The sequence below is a fragment of the Mangifera indica genome, chromosome 14 (assembly GCF_011075055.1).
Source record: "Mangifera indica cultivar Alphonso chromosome 14, CATAS_Mindica_2.1, whole genome shotgun sequence".
NCBI lineage: Eukaryota > Viridiplantae > Streptophyta > Magnoliopsida > Sapindales > Anacardiaceae > Mangifera > Mangifera indica.
Genome location: NC_058150.1, coordinates 4,991,620 through 5,005,188, shown reverse-complemented (window position 1 = coordinate 5,005,188; position 13,569 = coordinate 4,991,620). Strand labels below are relative to the sequence as shown.

Here is a 13,569-nt window from a genome sequence, read left to right as displayed (position 1 = left end):
CCCCCAAAACTGCTACAATACCACACGACAACCAGCCAGGCACTCCCCAACACATGTTCTGTTCTCAACTTAAATTTGGCTAGTGACACTCACGCGCGTCCATGACCCTTTTATTCCTCAGAAAGGCAAGCTCGACAGTAGGGTTACAAATTAGTCAAGCCAAACTATATATTTATATGCTTGAGCTTAGTTGTATAAGATCAATGTAGGGTTCAAGGCCGATACATTGACGGTTGTAGATTGAAATTCAAGGTAATTATTGTTATCTTAAATTTAGTTTGAAAAAATTATAATAAAATCTCCTAATTTTTATAATTAATAAGGGATTAAATAAAATTTTTTATTATAAGATATGTAATTTTACTCAATAAATATAAGTTTTAATAGAATAAAATAAATACACGATTTTGAGAGTATATATAAAAAATTTCAAACATTTTAAAGATTTATTAATATTATATAGTTTGTCTAAGTTCACGAACTCGTTGAATTGAATAATAATATATCCAAATTCAACTTGAGTATATACTCAAAACACTTGAGTTTGAATATGACTCGACAATAATCAAGTTAAGTGTAACTTGACACAAGTCGAGTTATAGGTAACTTGCAAGTATCTGAACTCAATTTTTACCATACTTATAAGTCCGCATCATCTTCTAAACTCGTTAACCAAAATTTGGTAGTAATTTGTTTTTATATGATTATAAGTTTGTTAGTATGTTATTAATACTATTTATTCAAAATTATTACGAATGAACACTTTTCATCCTGTTATATTTTATACGATATAATGTTTGATTCATATGCTTCTTAATTTTCATTGGTATATCCATATATTTGCATAATTTTATTATAAATATATGTTAATTAATTGAATTAAAATTCTTTTTACTCAAAATCTTTATGTGCAGGGATAATAAAGTTTCAATAAAATAATTTTATTTTAATAAAATATATTGTTTTATGATAAATTATACTATTTTGTAAAAATTGAATATGTCATTTTAAATAAATAATTAGAAAAAAATAATCGCATTGTATACTCATAAATTGTTATTTTAAATTATATATATATTTATATAATTTATTTATGATTATATTATATTATATTATTATATAATTAATTTTTAGTTATTTAATTATATAATTTGTCTATATAGCACATAGTCACTGACACTGTTAGTATAATTTGGAGTGTGAAACCAACGCGCTATTAAAACACGTGAGGCCAACATCTTATATCTGCGCTATGATGCTTCTGGAGCACAGCCCTTTTAGTGCACCAACACGCTTCTCGCGAATCTGTTGCGATTCACTAACGTCCCTCCTACCGTACACCTGTAAAAAAAAAAGGGATACTGTAAGAGAGAAAGAAAGTTTCTAGAGAGAGAAACTGGGGAGAAGATCGGAGCGAAACGAAAGGTAAAAGGCTCGAAACCCTGACTGTTGTCGTCGTTGTTGTTACGTTCATGCGCAGTACTACTTTTAGGTTTATGATGTTCTAGATCTTGTGGTTGCGGGGACAAGCCCTAATTTTGTTGCGTTTGTCGGCGGGAATTAGGGTTTTTTGTTGGTTTTGAATTGATTGAGGGAGTTGTGTATGCTAAATTAGGGGTTTGGTGAGTAAATAGATGTATGCATGGCTTCGGGGCCAATAGTAGGAGGAGCTGATGGGACTGATAGAGAGAAGCAGAGATATTCGGAAAGCAAGGTCTATACAAGAAAAGCTTTTAAAGGTCCCAAGAATCAGAACAACAATACCGCCACGAACAACAGCACAAGTGCCCCGACAATAACAGCCGCCCCAGCAGAAACCACTACCACCGCAACCGTCCCGACAACTACATCCCCGACAGCAGCTACCACCACCGCCCCTGCAACAACCACCACCACCACCGCTACTACAGTCACAACAAAAGTTACCCCCAATGATGACAACAACCAAAACAACGAGAGCAAGAATATCAGCAACAGCAAAGATGAGAGCAACGACGAAGAGAACAAGAGCAATAACAATGAGGGCAAGAGCAACAACGAAGAGAACAAGAGCGATAACAATGAAGGCAAGAGCAACAACGAAGAGAACAACATGGACGAGAGCAACAACGACAACAACAAGGGGGAGAACAACGGCAACGCCAAGAGTTCAATTCAAGAGGTGCCCACCCAAACCCTAGCCTTAGAAAGTACGAGTTCCGCCCAGCAACAATTAATCTCTCGTTTAGATGCTGTCTTGGATGACTTTCCTTGTCTTAACACGCAACAGGTTGTGTCCTCTATCACTAGAGAGCTCGCACCCTTAGGGAATGGTGGGGTGAAGTTGGGCTTGGAGAATAAAGTTAAGATAAATTTCAGGTCAAGTTCGAAGCAGGAGATGCGTCAAATTATGAGGAAGCTGGAAGGTGAGCTTGACACTGTGAGGAGTTTGGTGAAGAGGATTGAGGCAAAAGAGGGGCAGATTAGTGGAGGGTTTAGTAATTTGCTTTTGCCATTGGCAGTGAATGATGGGGTTGATAATGGAGTGAAGAGGGTTTATTCAGAGGTGGCTTCCGTAGGAGTCTCTGTTCCTCATAGGACTATCAGTATTAGTAGACAGGCTAGGCCTTTGAATCAGTTGAGTATATCAACTTTGGAGAATGGTCAAGCACTTAGTGAACGTGTGGAGAAAGAGAAAAGGACCCCAAAAGCCAATCAATTTTATAGGAATTCAGAGTTTTTACTTGCAAAAGATAAGTTCCCACCAGCTGAGAGTAACAAAAAGTCAAAATTGAATGGGAAGAAGCAGGCAGGACGGGAATTGGTGCATGGGTTTGGACCGGGAAGTAAGGTTTTCAAGAATTGTAGTCATTTGCTTGAGAGATTGATGAAGCACAAGCATGGTTGGGTGTTTAATACTCCTGTTGATGTTAAGGGTCTTGGTTTGCACGATTACTTTGCCATTATCAAGCATCCAATGGATCTGGGAACTGTGAAATCAAGATTGAACAAGAATTGGTACAAGACGCCAAAAGAATTTGCAGAGGATGTCAGACTTACCTTTCATAATGCTATGACATATAACCCAAAAGGGCAAGATGTTCATGTAATGGCGGAACAATTATTGAAGATATTTGAGGAAAAATGGGCTGTTATAGAGTCAGAATATCATCGTGAGATGAGGATTGGTGCAGACTATGAAATGAGTTTTCACACACCCACATTAAGAAAGGCTCCTCCGCTGCCACATCCTCTTGATATGAGGAGGATTTTGGATAGATCAGAATCAATGACATACCCCACTGATCCAAAAACAAAACCCATTAGTCTTACTCCTTCAGGTAGAACCCCTACTCCCAAGAAGCCGAAGGCAAAGGACCCACATAAAAGGGACATGTCATATGAGGAGAAGCAGAAGCTTAGTACAAACCTTCAGAGTTTACCATCAGAGAAGCTGGACAATATAGTGCAGATTATAAAGAAGAGGAATTCTTCACTCTTCCAACATGATGATGAAATTGAAGTAGACATTGATAGTGTTGATGCTGAGACTCTGTGGGAACTTGATAGGTTTGTTACCAACTACAAGAAAAGTTTGAGCAAGAACAAGAGAAAGGCTGAGCTTGCAATTCAAGCCAGAGCAGGAGCTCAACAGATTGTCCAACAGGTAAAGACTTGGATTATATCCTTTATCTCTGTTCCTTTTCAATGGGGATCAAGTTGCTAAATGCTTTCTATTGTCCTTTATTTCCAGGCCTCAGTCCCAGTTGTGGCAGAGGTTCCAAAAGAAATTAGAACAGGTAAGGGTCTATTTGATTACAAGTATAGATAGAATTCTGGTAAGTCATTTCTGATTGATTGGTATATCTTTATCATTGACTTTTTCTCCTTTAGTAGATGAAAAGAAAGCTTCTTCTTCATCACCGGTACAGGTGGAAAACAAAGGTAATAATGGGAGTATGTCAAGTAGCTCAAGCAGCTCTAGCAGTGATTCTGGATCTTCTTCAAGTGGTACTGTGATGTATCTCTAACTTTATTGAAATCCATAGTGGTAGTAGTTCAAGGCTTTGTCGAAAAGTTTTCCCTGTTTCTCTCTGAGTTTATTTTATTATTTATTTTCTTTTTGCAGATTCTGATAGTGAAACATCCTCATCTGGATCTGATGGCAGGAATTCACCCAGGACATGACATATATTGTCCAGGTAAATGCAGACTACTTGTATATTATGTGGTAGTTTGAGCTATCTTTTCTCTTGACATCTGCTGATTTTATGTATAGGGTTATCTTCTTTTTGTAAATGTATTGTTGTTTTGGGATTCCGAATTCTAATAAAATATGTCTTGTTAAAATTTATTTGCTGTTTTGGTCGTTAATGATGACTTCTACCATGAAAACATAGAGATACAGATAGCATAATTTTGCTTTTTGAGTTGTTGGTTGATGGTTGCACTTGATTGTAATGATGTAGAATTTCATGGACACAGACATAGGACTATTGCGATGTAGAGATGTAGACAAGCCTGTTATGATTTAGGTTGGGGTGTATTTGTACTTTTTCCCTCGAGCACATGTGATTTAGTGTTGTCCTTTGAGTGTGTGCAAAGCTCTTGTTTTCATTTCTGGCTAATTTGTCATACTAGCCAGACTCTTGATAACTATGCTCTTTAAGTGGGAAAAAAGGGAATATTGGGTTAGATTCAAGTAGAATGGATTTGCATTTCTGTGAATCTGCTGCACAGTCTATCTAGACGATGATATACCTTGGCCCAAAAACATGGAATACCTTGTTGATCTTAGAGAGGGTGGCGAGGTGTTAGGTGGAAGGCAGTTCGGTGTCCTGTTAATTGTAAAGTTGTCAAACCATCAACCGTAGAAGCTGTATCTGGTATTTGTTTTCTCCAGTAACAAAGTATGACCTGTGAAGAAGCACATATAACATTATTCCTGTATATTGGAATTTTGATGAGGATGGAGTTTTGGATGGTTTATACTTTTGATTGATGATAGATCTGATTACCATTGTGAGATTTTTCCTATTCCTTCTATACTAGTAGTCTCTTATCCTTATGCCTTCAGGCATCTTGAAATGTCTTAGTTGCCACTGGATTGTTTGCCTGATTTTACTGCCACATTTCGGCATTTAATTTTCCTTAGTTGTAATATTCATCTGATTCTGCATTTAGCTGTGCCCATATATTATATGATCTCAACACAAGAAAGGCTGACTGAAAATTAGGTTTTGTATTTTGGTTAATTTTTTTTATAAACTGCTGAATATTTATACAATAGATTGTGATTATTTATTGATTGTGCATGGTCTTACTGCATTTTCTTTTCTGTTGTGTAAGTTTCATATTTTTATTCTCTATCTGATTTTGTGATCTTTTAGAATTTCTGAGTTTTACACTGATCTCTGTATGCAGCCTCACTTGTTTTACTAAATTGAAGTTCTGTTAGGATTCATATAGACTTGTTTCTCAGCAATAATTTTGTTGAGGATTCATGTTTTCAATTTTAGCTCTGAAGCAGCTTGCAGAGAATTGCTCCTTTCATTACTTTCTGCATTCTGCAGTTGACTAGTAATTTTTTCTGTGATTACTATCTCAACTTTGCTACAAGATGATTTTGACACTTAATTTTTTTTTTTAAAATTTAATGTGACAGATTGTGGAGTTTAGGGTAGATTGCTATTTGCTGGGTTGCAGCTTGTGAGGTTGTGATTAGAATCGGAATGTGCATATTGGTGTACAGTGGAAAAGCTCGCAAGGCCAGCAACCATTTGACCAGTTGGTAGTGGGTCCATTTCTTGACATTGTCAGAGCTAGGCTTTTAGTTTGTAGGGTGGCTTGTCTGTGTTGTCCCAAATTTGTGTTGTATACGGTAGAATTAGAATATGGTAATGATAAGAAGTAGATGGTTTATTTGCTTAGCTTGTGTACATTGCTAACTAGTGCCACTCATCTTAGTTTCCTTCAGCATGCTGCAGATTCAGGATTCTTTGGTGTTATACAAAGAAAGTCTGTAATTCATGATGGGTTAATATGGAAATGAGTTTTGTACATTGTTGTATGGATTTTTTGATTTTGGTTATGTGTTGATGTGGTTTTACGGGAGACACTGTTCCGAGGATGTTCATGTGGACTGGGAGGCAACTATGGATCTAATTCAACTCACCTGAGTTTGTTTTGTGGGATGCTCTTATGTAATTTATTTGTATTATTTAGGGGTTTTCTGGATAAAGGTAATAAAAAATTAATTTGGTATTTTTTTTTTATTGATAATAGATAATACATCAAGTAATCTGATTATTAATTTTGTTTTAGATATTAAAAAATTAATCTGATTATTAATTTTATCTTAAATATTAAAAAATTATTAAGATATAATAATTATATTTGATTTATTGGTTATAATAATTATGTTAGTATTTGAGGTTCATCTTTAAAATTGTTTGTGAGATGTGATACCGATTATTCCCAATTTAAAACAAAAAGCACCTCAAAGACTGACAGACAGCCACAGCCATGCTTTCCCCAACTCTGAAACACCTTCGCTCCTCGTCACTTCCTCTCCCCAAACCCAAACCTAAAATCTCTTCTTTTTCTTCTTCTTCGCAATTCTCAGTATGGTCTGGTCTCCAGAACTGGAGAAACAATCCACTCAACGAGAACCGCTTTTGGGGACCCAATGGCCCAGAACCTTTGCAAAACTCGTCTACTTGTGATACCCATACTAACACCTCAATTGGGTGTGCTTCCTCTCTTGCAGAACTTGGTGCTATTGTTCTTTCTACCCCTGACCCTCTTTCCAAATCCCTTCTTTCTCATTTGGCTTTCTCTAAATGGCGCAATCTCAATTTGCCTATTGGAGTCTGTTCTCCACCTTCTCGACCTGCTCGTCCTCCTAAGCCTCAACTGGTTTGTATGTTTCTCTTTTCCTTCTACTTATATCGCTTCCTGCTTTGTTGGGCTTGCGTATTTTATTATGTTGTCCTTTGTGTCAACTTCAGGTTTCCCCTAAAGAAATTCCCTCTCCAAAAAATTCACCTTTGCCTCTTAATGCCTATATGCTTCACAACCTCGCTCATGTGGAGCTGAACGCTATTGATTTGGCATGGGATACCGTTGTTCGCTTTTCACCCTACTGTGATATTCTTGGGGAGGAATTCTTCGCTGATTTTGCTCGTGTTGCTGATGACGAGAGCCGCCATTTCGCGTGGTGTTCGCAGAGACTTGCTGAGCTTGGCGTCAAGTGAGTATTTTTAGTCTGTTGTTTTATACTTAATATATAATTGATTCTTCCTGCTGACTTTCGAAAATTCCTTCATGATTAGATATGGAGACATGCCTGCTCATAATGTGCTTTGGAATCAGTGTGAGAAGTCATCTGACAATGTTGCTGCACGTTTGGCTGTCATCCCCTTAGTCCAGGTAATCTTTTGCTCTTTAGTAGAGCTATAGACTGGTAACAGATAACCATCTGACACTTTCAGTTGTCAACTTTATGCCCTTGCCACTGTCATTTGTTCCATATCTGTGGATTAACTATGCAAAGAGAAAACGCAGGTTTATAAGAGTTCTACATTTTAGATAGATAGAAATATTTCCACTTCGAGTGTAACCAGGTTTGTGCGCTCTTGCTTATTTTTTAACGTTGAAATTAAAGTGGTAGGCTAGGTTGGTTCTTGGATCAGCAAATTGACTATTTACTCTTTCGGGAAGAGAGGAGCACACACATTGAGAGAACTCGTTGCCATTTTGTGCATTTAGAGGCCTTGTAAACTATTTCTTTAAGAAATGGGTTTATAAAGGGAGTGGGGAAATTCCAACTTACTCTTTCTACTCCTATGTTTCCCTTGAGTTTTGTTGTTCCCAAATTCTGATTTCATTTCATCTCTGTTTTCTTCTGAACTCTCTCTTTTTTCATCAAGTTAAGGTTTGATTAACAAATATGAGGGTTCTCTGAAAATAGTAGTCACTGCCTGCCAGTATGTGGTAGATTGATAAAGTGGTATGATATCCTTTTTGGAAAAACATTCAAATGTTGTGAAACTCATACCAACACTCTCTACTAGTCCTGCTTCTATATGTAGAACAAGAACTCAGTGGAAGTCTGTGTCTATTCTCTTTGGATTTTAGCTTAGTGAACCTGTATGGGTACCTTTTCCTTTATTATACTAGATGTTGCAGAGACATTTGTACATGCAACTGTTTCTAGATTTTAAAGGGGTTTCTGCCCAATGAATTTGCAGATGTACCACATAAATGAAAGGAAAGGAACACTTAATCTTTTCATAAGCAGAATTAACTCCAAAAATTTCAAACAATTTGCTTGGCTCCTAATATCTCCAGCTGCCCTAGCTTTTCACAACACCAAAGCTTGATGCCAAACTAATTTGTGGATTCCTAAATATTTCCTTTTTGTACGGACAATCTGATTTAGTAAGTGCTGACTGTCAACTTTCATTATGGGTTTAGGAGGCTAGAGGACTTGATGCTGGGCCACGGTTAGTGCAAAAATTGATCGGGTTTGGAGATCATCGTACATCTAATATTGTGGCTAGAATTGCAGATGAGGAAGTTGCACATGTAGCAGTTGGTGTCTACTGGTTTCTTTCAGTCTGTCAGAAAATGGATCGGGCTCCTTGTTCCACCTTTAAAGGTTTAGCAACCCTTTTAAAAGTTCAGTTTAATAGTTACTTGAACTGATGATAATGCATTGTTGGGCATGGGTAATGTCAACCCTGATTGGATAATCATGCAGACTTATTGAAAGAGTACAATGTGGAGTTGAAAGGGCCCTTCAATTATTCAGCTCGAGATGAAGCTGGCATTCCTCGTCATTGGTGAGAAAATTATGCATTTAATATGACTGGAAAGAACCTTTGAAGGTTTTGAATTGAAATGTTGTGGTCTTGACAGTTGTTTGCTTAGCTACAAAGCAAAACATGGCTGAATTTTAAAATCTGCATTGAGATAAATAGTTGTTCTTGACACAATTCTTGCCTCATCTTTCTTCTAGGTATGATCAATCTTCAGCAGTTAAACAGGACAAGAATCAGAAACGGGATACAGATGACAAGCTTTCAGTGGTATGTTAAACTGTAAAATTGCACATCCAAGGCAACTAATTATAGAGCTCTTGAGGAACAAAAGATGTTCTGAGAAACCAAATTTTGTTACAGGTTTATGAGAGGCTTGCTTCTATCATCTCCATGGAGAGCGAAAACTCAAGTTTGAATAGCCCACCTAGATAATGCTCAATGATACATGCACTTTCTCACTCAGAAGGATGTTTAGTTAGAAGGTTGTCTGAAGCAACAAGTGCTAGGTACTTCTTTTGCCAATTTGATTCTTCAGCATGACAATGATTGGTAGTTTAGGATGCCATATGATTGCATCTTCCATCTGATGTGTTTGTTGTTCAAACATCTTGAACGTTTCATGCAGCTGTAGTTTTCCTTATCCTTCATTTTTACATTGAAACTATGCGAAACTGTTTGTTTGATATTAACAGTGCATATAATGCCCAAATATATATATATATATATATATATATATATATATATATATATATATATATATATATATATATCCTCTTTCACAGCCAACTTCTCCAGTAAGAATCGATAAAGATTTCGATGATTTGTCAAAGGAACATAGCTAAAATGATTAAAGGTTGCCTTGTGTTCTTGGGCGGACGGTTGTCACTTGATTGTTGCCATTTTTGCGGTTTCGGATGGGTTGATACTTGAATGGTTATAGATGGTTTCTTTATCTATCAGTAGATGAGAACTTGTTGGTCCATGGCTAGGAAAACCAATTTTCTGAAATGACAGATGGGCATCCTTCCACTAGATGAGTAATATACATTTTCCCACCCAAGGTTTGGAAACAAGTTCTCAGCCTTTGAATGCTTAAATTACAAAATTTTACTCGAGACTTAACTAGTTAACTGAAAAGGTTTTGATACGGTGTCACAAAGTTAAATTAGAGTATTACCTTTAACTATTTTTCTTTTCAAAATTACCACACATCGTCTTCGAGGGCGATTATTGATAATTTAGATAGATTTAAATGATGGAATCATATCGGAAATGTATAATATTGTCGAATCCAACTAAATCACATCTTTCTAGTTTGATATTGATTGTCATTTGGTGTAATCTATTGGTTGAACTTGCAATCAAGATGTGATATGGTCATATTGCACCTTGCCTAGTACCATTTTATCGTTGGATCTCAAAATTGAACTTGTCAATCATACCTCTTTCAGTATGATTTAGGTAAAATTGCATTAGGCTATCAACCATGGTTATGGTTATCCTATGATACATAATACGTATCATATAATATAATAAGATACGAGTGAAAAAAATACATATCTTAAGTTATATTAAATTAATATAATACATTAGACGTATCGTATGATATGATATAATACATGTTATTCGTATGAATTGATGTACTTTAAAAAAAATGATAATAATATAATAGAAATATATATATAAAATTTTAAATTTTTTATAAATGTTTATGATATTTTTTGGAATAATAATGTATCAATTAAATTTTTTTATTTTAATAATACTATATATTTTAAATAATAAAAAAAATTAAGTTTTTAATATATAATATAATTCGTAATCCTGCTATTATATCATCAACATCAAGTGCTAAAACTTTCTCATTGGCATTTATCACGACCTCTCCATCTGTGACACAGTTTTAGCAAGGTTAGGAATCATTTTCGCTGACGGGGATTGCACTATCAGCGGTTTTGCGGTAGAGCATGGGGCAATTATTAGAAAAGGAAATTGGAATTTATGCCTTTCTATCATTATTTGTTTTCTGACGTAGTTAAGTTTTGGATGGAAATTTGTTCTTTAAAAATTCAATGGGCGGAAACTTTTGGTTTCTCCAGAGCTTGGATGGGAAAATGTATAATACGCCATTATATAGAAATGGTTATTCATTTCATCAGATGACATTATAAAAGAGAGGAAAGCAGATATTAATTGGGTAGTTGAAGAATGGAGTGGCGAATCTTTAAGACAGCTTGAGGAGCATATATGCCAATAGAAAATACAACTTTGGGAAATCATGTGCTCTGTATTTCTTCATGCAAGCCCTTGAATCATCTTCATGTGATATGCATAATAACGCCTAAGAGTTTGATAGGGACCAATCTAACCCATTTATGATTTCAGAGGTCAGCAAAATTGATCAAACACTAAAACTGAAGAGAAAAATCTTCTTAGAGAGACAAGATAAAAAGATGAAAAAGGTAGCACAAACTCGAAAACAAATAATGGCGCGAGGGTTAGAGAAATCTTTTTTTTTTTTTTTTTTTTAATCTTTTCAAGTCTTTTCTTCTCCTATTTATCTTCCTTTCTTCTATTTTTCCTTCTCCACGTTCTACCTTTTGGAAGCTCAATCCGATAAAATAATGGTTAGATTGCAATTTAACTGATGTGATTAAGGAGAAAAGAGAGAAAAGAAAAAGGTGAAAGGAGGAAGATGGTAAATAGAGGGGAGGAAATAAAAGAGGAGTTAAAAAATTGAATAAATTACATTGTTCCACCCTATGTTTGACCCAATAGCATTATTTTATAATCACACTTTTTTATTTAAAATCAAACCTTATTAATGAAAAAGAATCAAGACATAATGTTAACAAGTTAAGTTACCATATTATTTTTAATTATTTTATTTTTCAAAATTATCGTATCGCCCAAATTATAATATATATATATATATATATACTCCTGTTTATCAATTTACTCTACATTTTTTTTTTTGTTTTTTTTCTTTCACTCTTACTCTCTTCTTTCTAGTTTTTTTGGTTAGCCTTGACCACCTCCACCAACTTGTTAACCCTTTTGCCTCAACAACCAGTCCACACTCCTAACTCTGTAAGCAATCCTCACAAAAAAAACCCTGAAAATTATCTGTGCATTAACGATGTACATAAATGATGACAAATAGAAATGTCAATGAGAAAAAACGATGACAACGACAATAAGAAGAAATAACTTCTCCAGTGTAAGAAGTTACGACTTCTTTGTTAATGAAAAACAACAATGAAAATTCATAAATAGTTAAAACAATTGAATTGACTATAGAGATGAAAGACTGTAATTTTCAAACTTTTTGTAAAGTTTGAATTACGGGTTTTTAAACTTGTAAAAAAGATAACTTATCATGTTTAAAGTGGTAAGATGATAAAATTCCTATATTATTTTTACGATAAAACTATACGTTCATATTTTTCGTAAATAATTTAAATATATAAATTATATATTATTATGTGATTGAATGATTTTAAATTAAATATAAAATAACACTTAATCATATAATAATATATTTTTACATATTTAAATTTTATATATATATATATATATATATATATATATATATATATATATATATATATACTCTGGTTTTTATTGTATTAAATTACTAATTCTTTTAAAACAAAATTAAAAAAATAATTTATATCATAAAAAAATATAAAAATAATTTGAAGCCATACTTGTTAGGAAATTGTAATGTAGTCAACCTAATATAAATTAATTAATAAAAGAATCTGCCTGGGCGCCACCTTGCCTTTTATGGGAGCTTTGGGTGGAGGTCGTTTCGGCTGGTTCTACTGGTGTTAATTGATCATCGCTGCTTTGTGGAAAAGTCAAGAGGAAACGTGTGCAGCTCTCTCTCTTCTTCTCTGACAAGAGCAGCCTCCTTCATTAATTGTGTTAATACTTTTCTTCACTAGCTTCTCTATCAACCTGCAACAAACAAGAAATCATGTGCTGCGGAGACGATTGTAGGCCGCTGGGCTTTCTCTTGGGCCTTCCCTTTGCCTTTCTCTCCCTCCTCATCTCAATCGTCGGCATCGTCATTTGGATCGTTGGGTCAGTTTTCTTTCTCTTTATTTCTGCAAGTTCATTACTTCTTTTTTCCGTTTTAATTCATTATATTCTTCTGGCTACCTAATTCACTTTGGCTTGAAAACTCTATCATCAGTGATTATTTCTTTACTGTTTTTAATGGGTTTTCTGCTTCTGGGTTATTAAAACTTCCTGATTTTTCCCGTGGGATTTGTCGGTGTGTCTCAGTTTACTCTGCTGTGACTTGGCTACTTCAGATTTCGATAATTTTTTGGCCAGTTATTGGGATGATTTGATTGGGAAACTAATTGATGATAAATTGTTAATTGGGCAGGTTGTTGTTGACTTGCATATGTCCATGTTGTTTGTGCGTTACAGTAATAGTGGAACTTGCTCTTGAGTTGGTCAAAGCTCCTATTCATGTAATGGGATGGTTCACTTCGCAAATCCCCTGTTAATTTCATTCTTGCGTTGTGTTCGTCTTGTTCCCCTGGTTTTTGGTTGTGTATAAAGATATGTTCTTTTTTTCCTCTTTATGCTTTGATAATATTGAGGTATTATTCTTGAGTCTTGATCTACCTTTGCAGACATGGATGGTACTCTGTTTGATTTTTGTTGATGTGAATTATTATCACTTTTCTTTTTCATGTTCATCAAGATAATATTCAGATTTCACTAAATTGAAGTTCATTTGGACAAA

General features: G+C 34.9%; 3 protein-coding genes across 5 annotated transcripts; all 3 read left to right on the top strand.

Annotated features, from left to right (window-relative positions):
• The first annotated feature begins 1,297 nt into the window (after positions 1-1,297).
• Positions 1,298-6,039, top strand: LOC123196255 (transcription factor GTE4). 2 transcript variants are annotated; one of them, XM_044610205.1, is made up of 5 exons: positions 1,298-3,646; positions 3,734-3,779; positions 3,874-3,990; positions 4,109-4,181; positions 5,645-6,039. In XM_044610205.1, the coding sequence occupies exons 1-4, from the start codon at positions 1,643-1,645 to the stop codon at positions 4,165-4,167; spliced, it is 2,226 nt and encodes a 741-aa protein (XP_044466140.1). In that variant the 5' UTR covers positions 1,298-1,642; the 3' UTR covers positions 4,168-4,181; positions 5,645-6,039. The 2 variants fall into 2 exon arrangements, with proteins under 2 accessions (XP_044466140.1, XP_044466141.1); XM_044610206.1 differs by having other exon boundaries at positions 1,299-3,646; positions 3,877-3,990.
• A 410-nt stretch (positions 6,040-6,449) lies between these two features.
• Positions 6,450-9,493, top strand: LOC123195719 (uncharacterized protein HI_0077). Of its 2 annotated transcripts, none has more exons than XM_044609530.1 (7): positions 6,450-6,897; positions 6,990-7,231; positions 7,314-7,410; positions 8,458-8,641; positions 8,744-8,825; positions 9,002-9,071; positions 9,165-9,493. In XM_044609530.1, exons 1-7 carry the CDS (start codon positions 6,505-6,507, stop codon positions 9,234-9,236), a joined length of 1,140 nt encoding a protein of 379 aa, XP_044465465.1. In that variant the 5' UTR covers positions 6,450-6,504; the 3' UTR covers positions 9,237-9,493. The 2 variants fall into 2 exon arrangements, with proteins under 2 accessions (XP_044465465.1, XP_044465467.1); XM_044609532.1 differs by having other exon boundaries at positions 6,525-6,901.
• Positions 9,494-12,547: 3,054 nt separating this feature from the next.
• Positions 12,548-13,569, top strand: LOC123195835 (signaling peptide TAXIMIN 1). Its single transcript, XM_044609690.1, has 2 exons — positions 12,548-12,893; positions 13,204-13,569. The coding sequence occupies exons 1-2, from the start codon at positions 12,787-12,789 to the stop codon at positions 13,325-13,327; spliced, it is 231 nt and encodes a 76-aa protein (XP_044465625.1). The 5' UTR covers positions 12,548-12,786; the 3' UTR covers positions 13,328-13,569.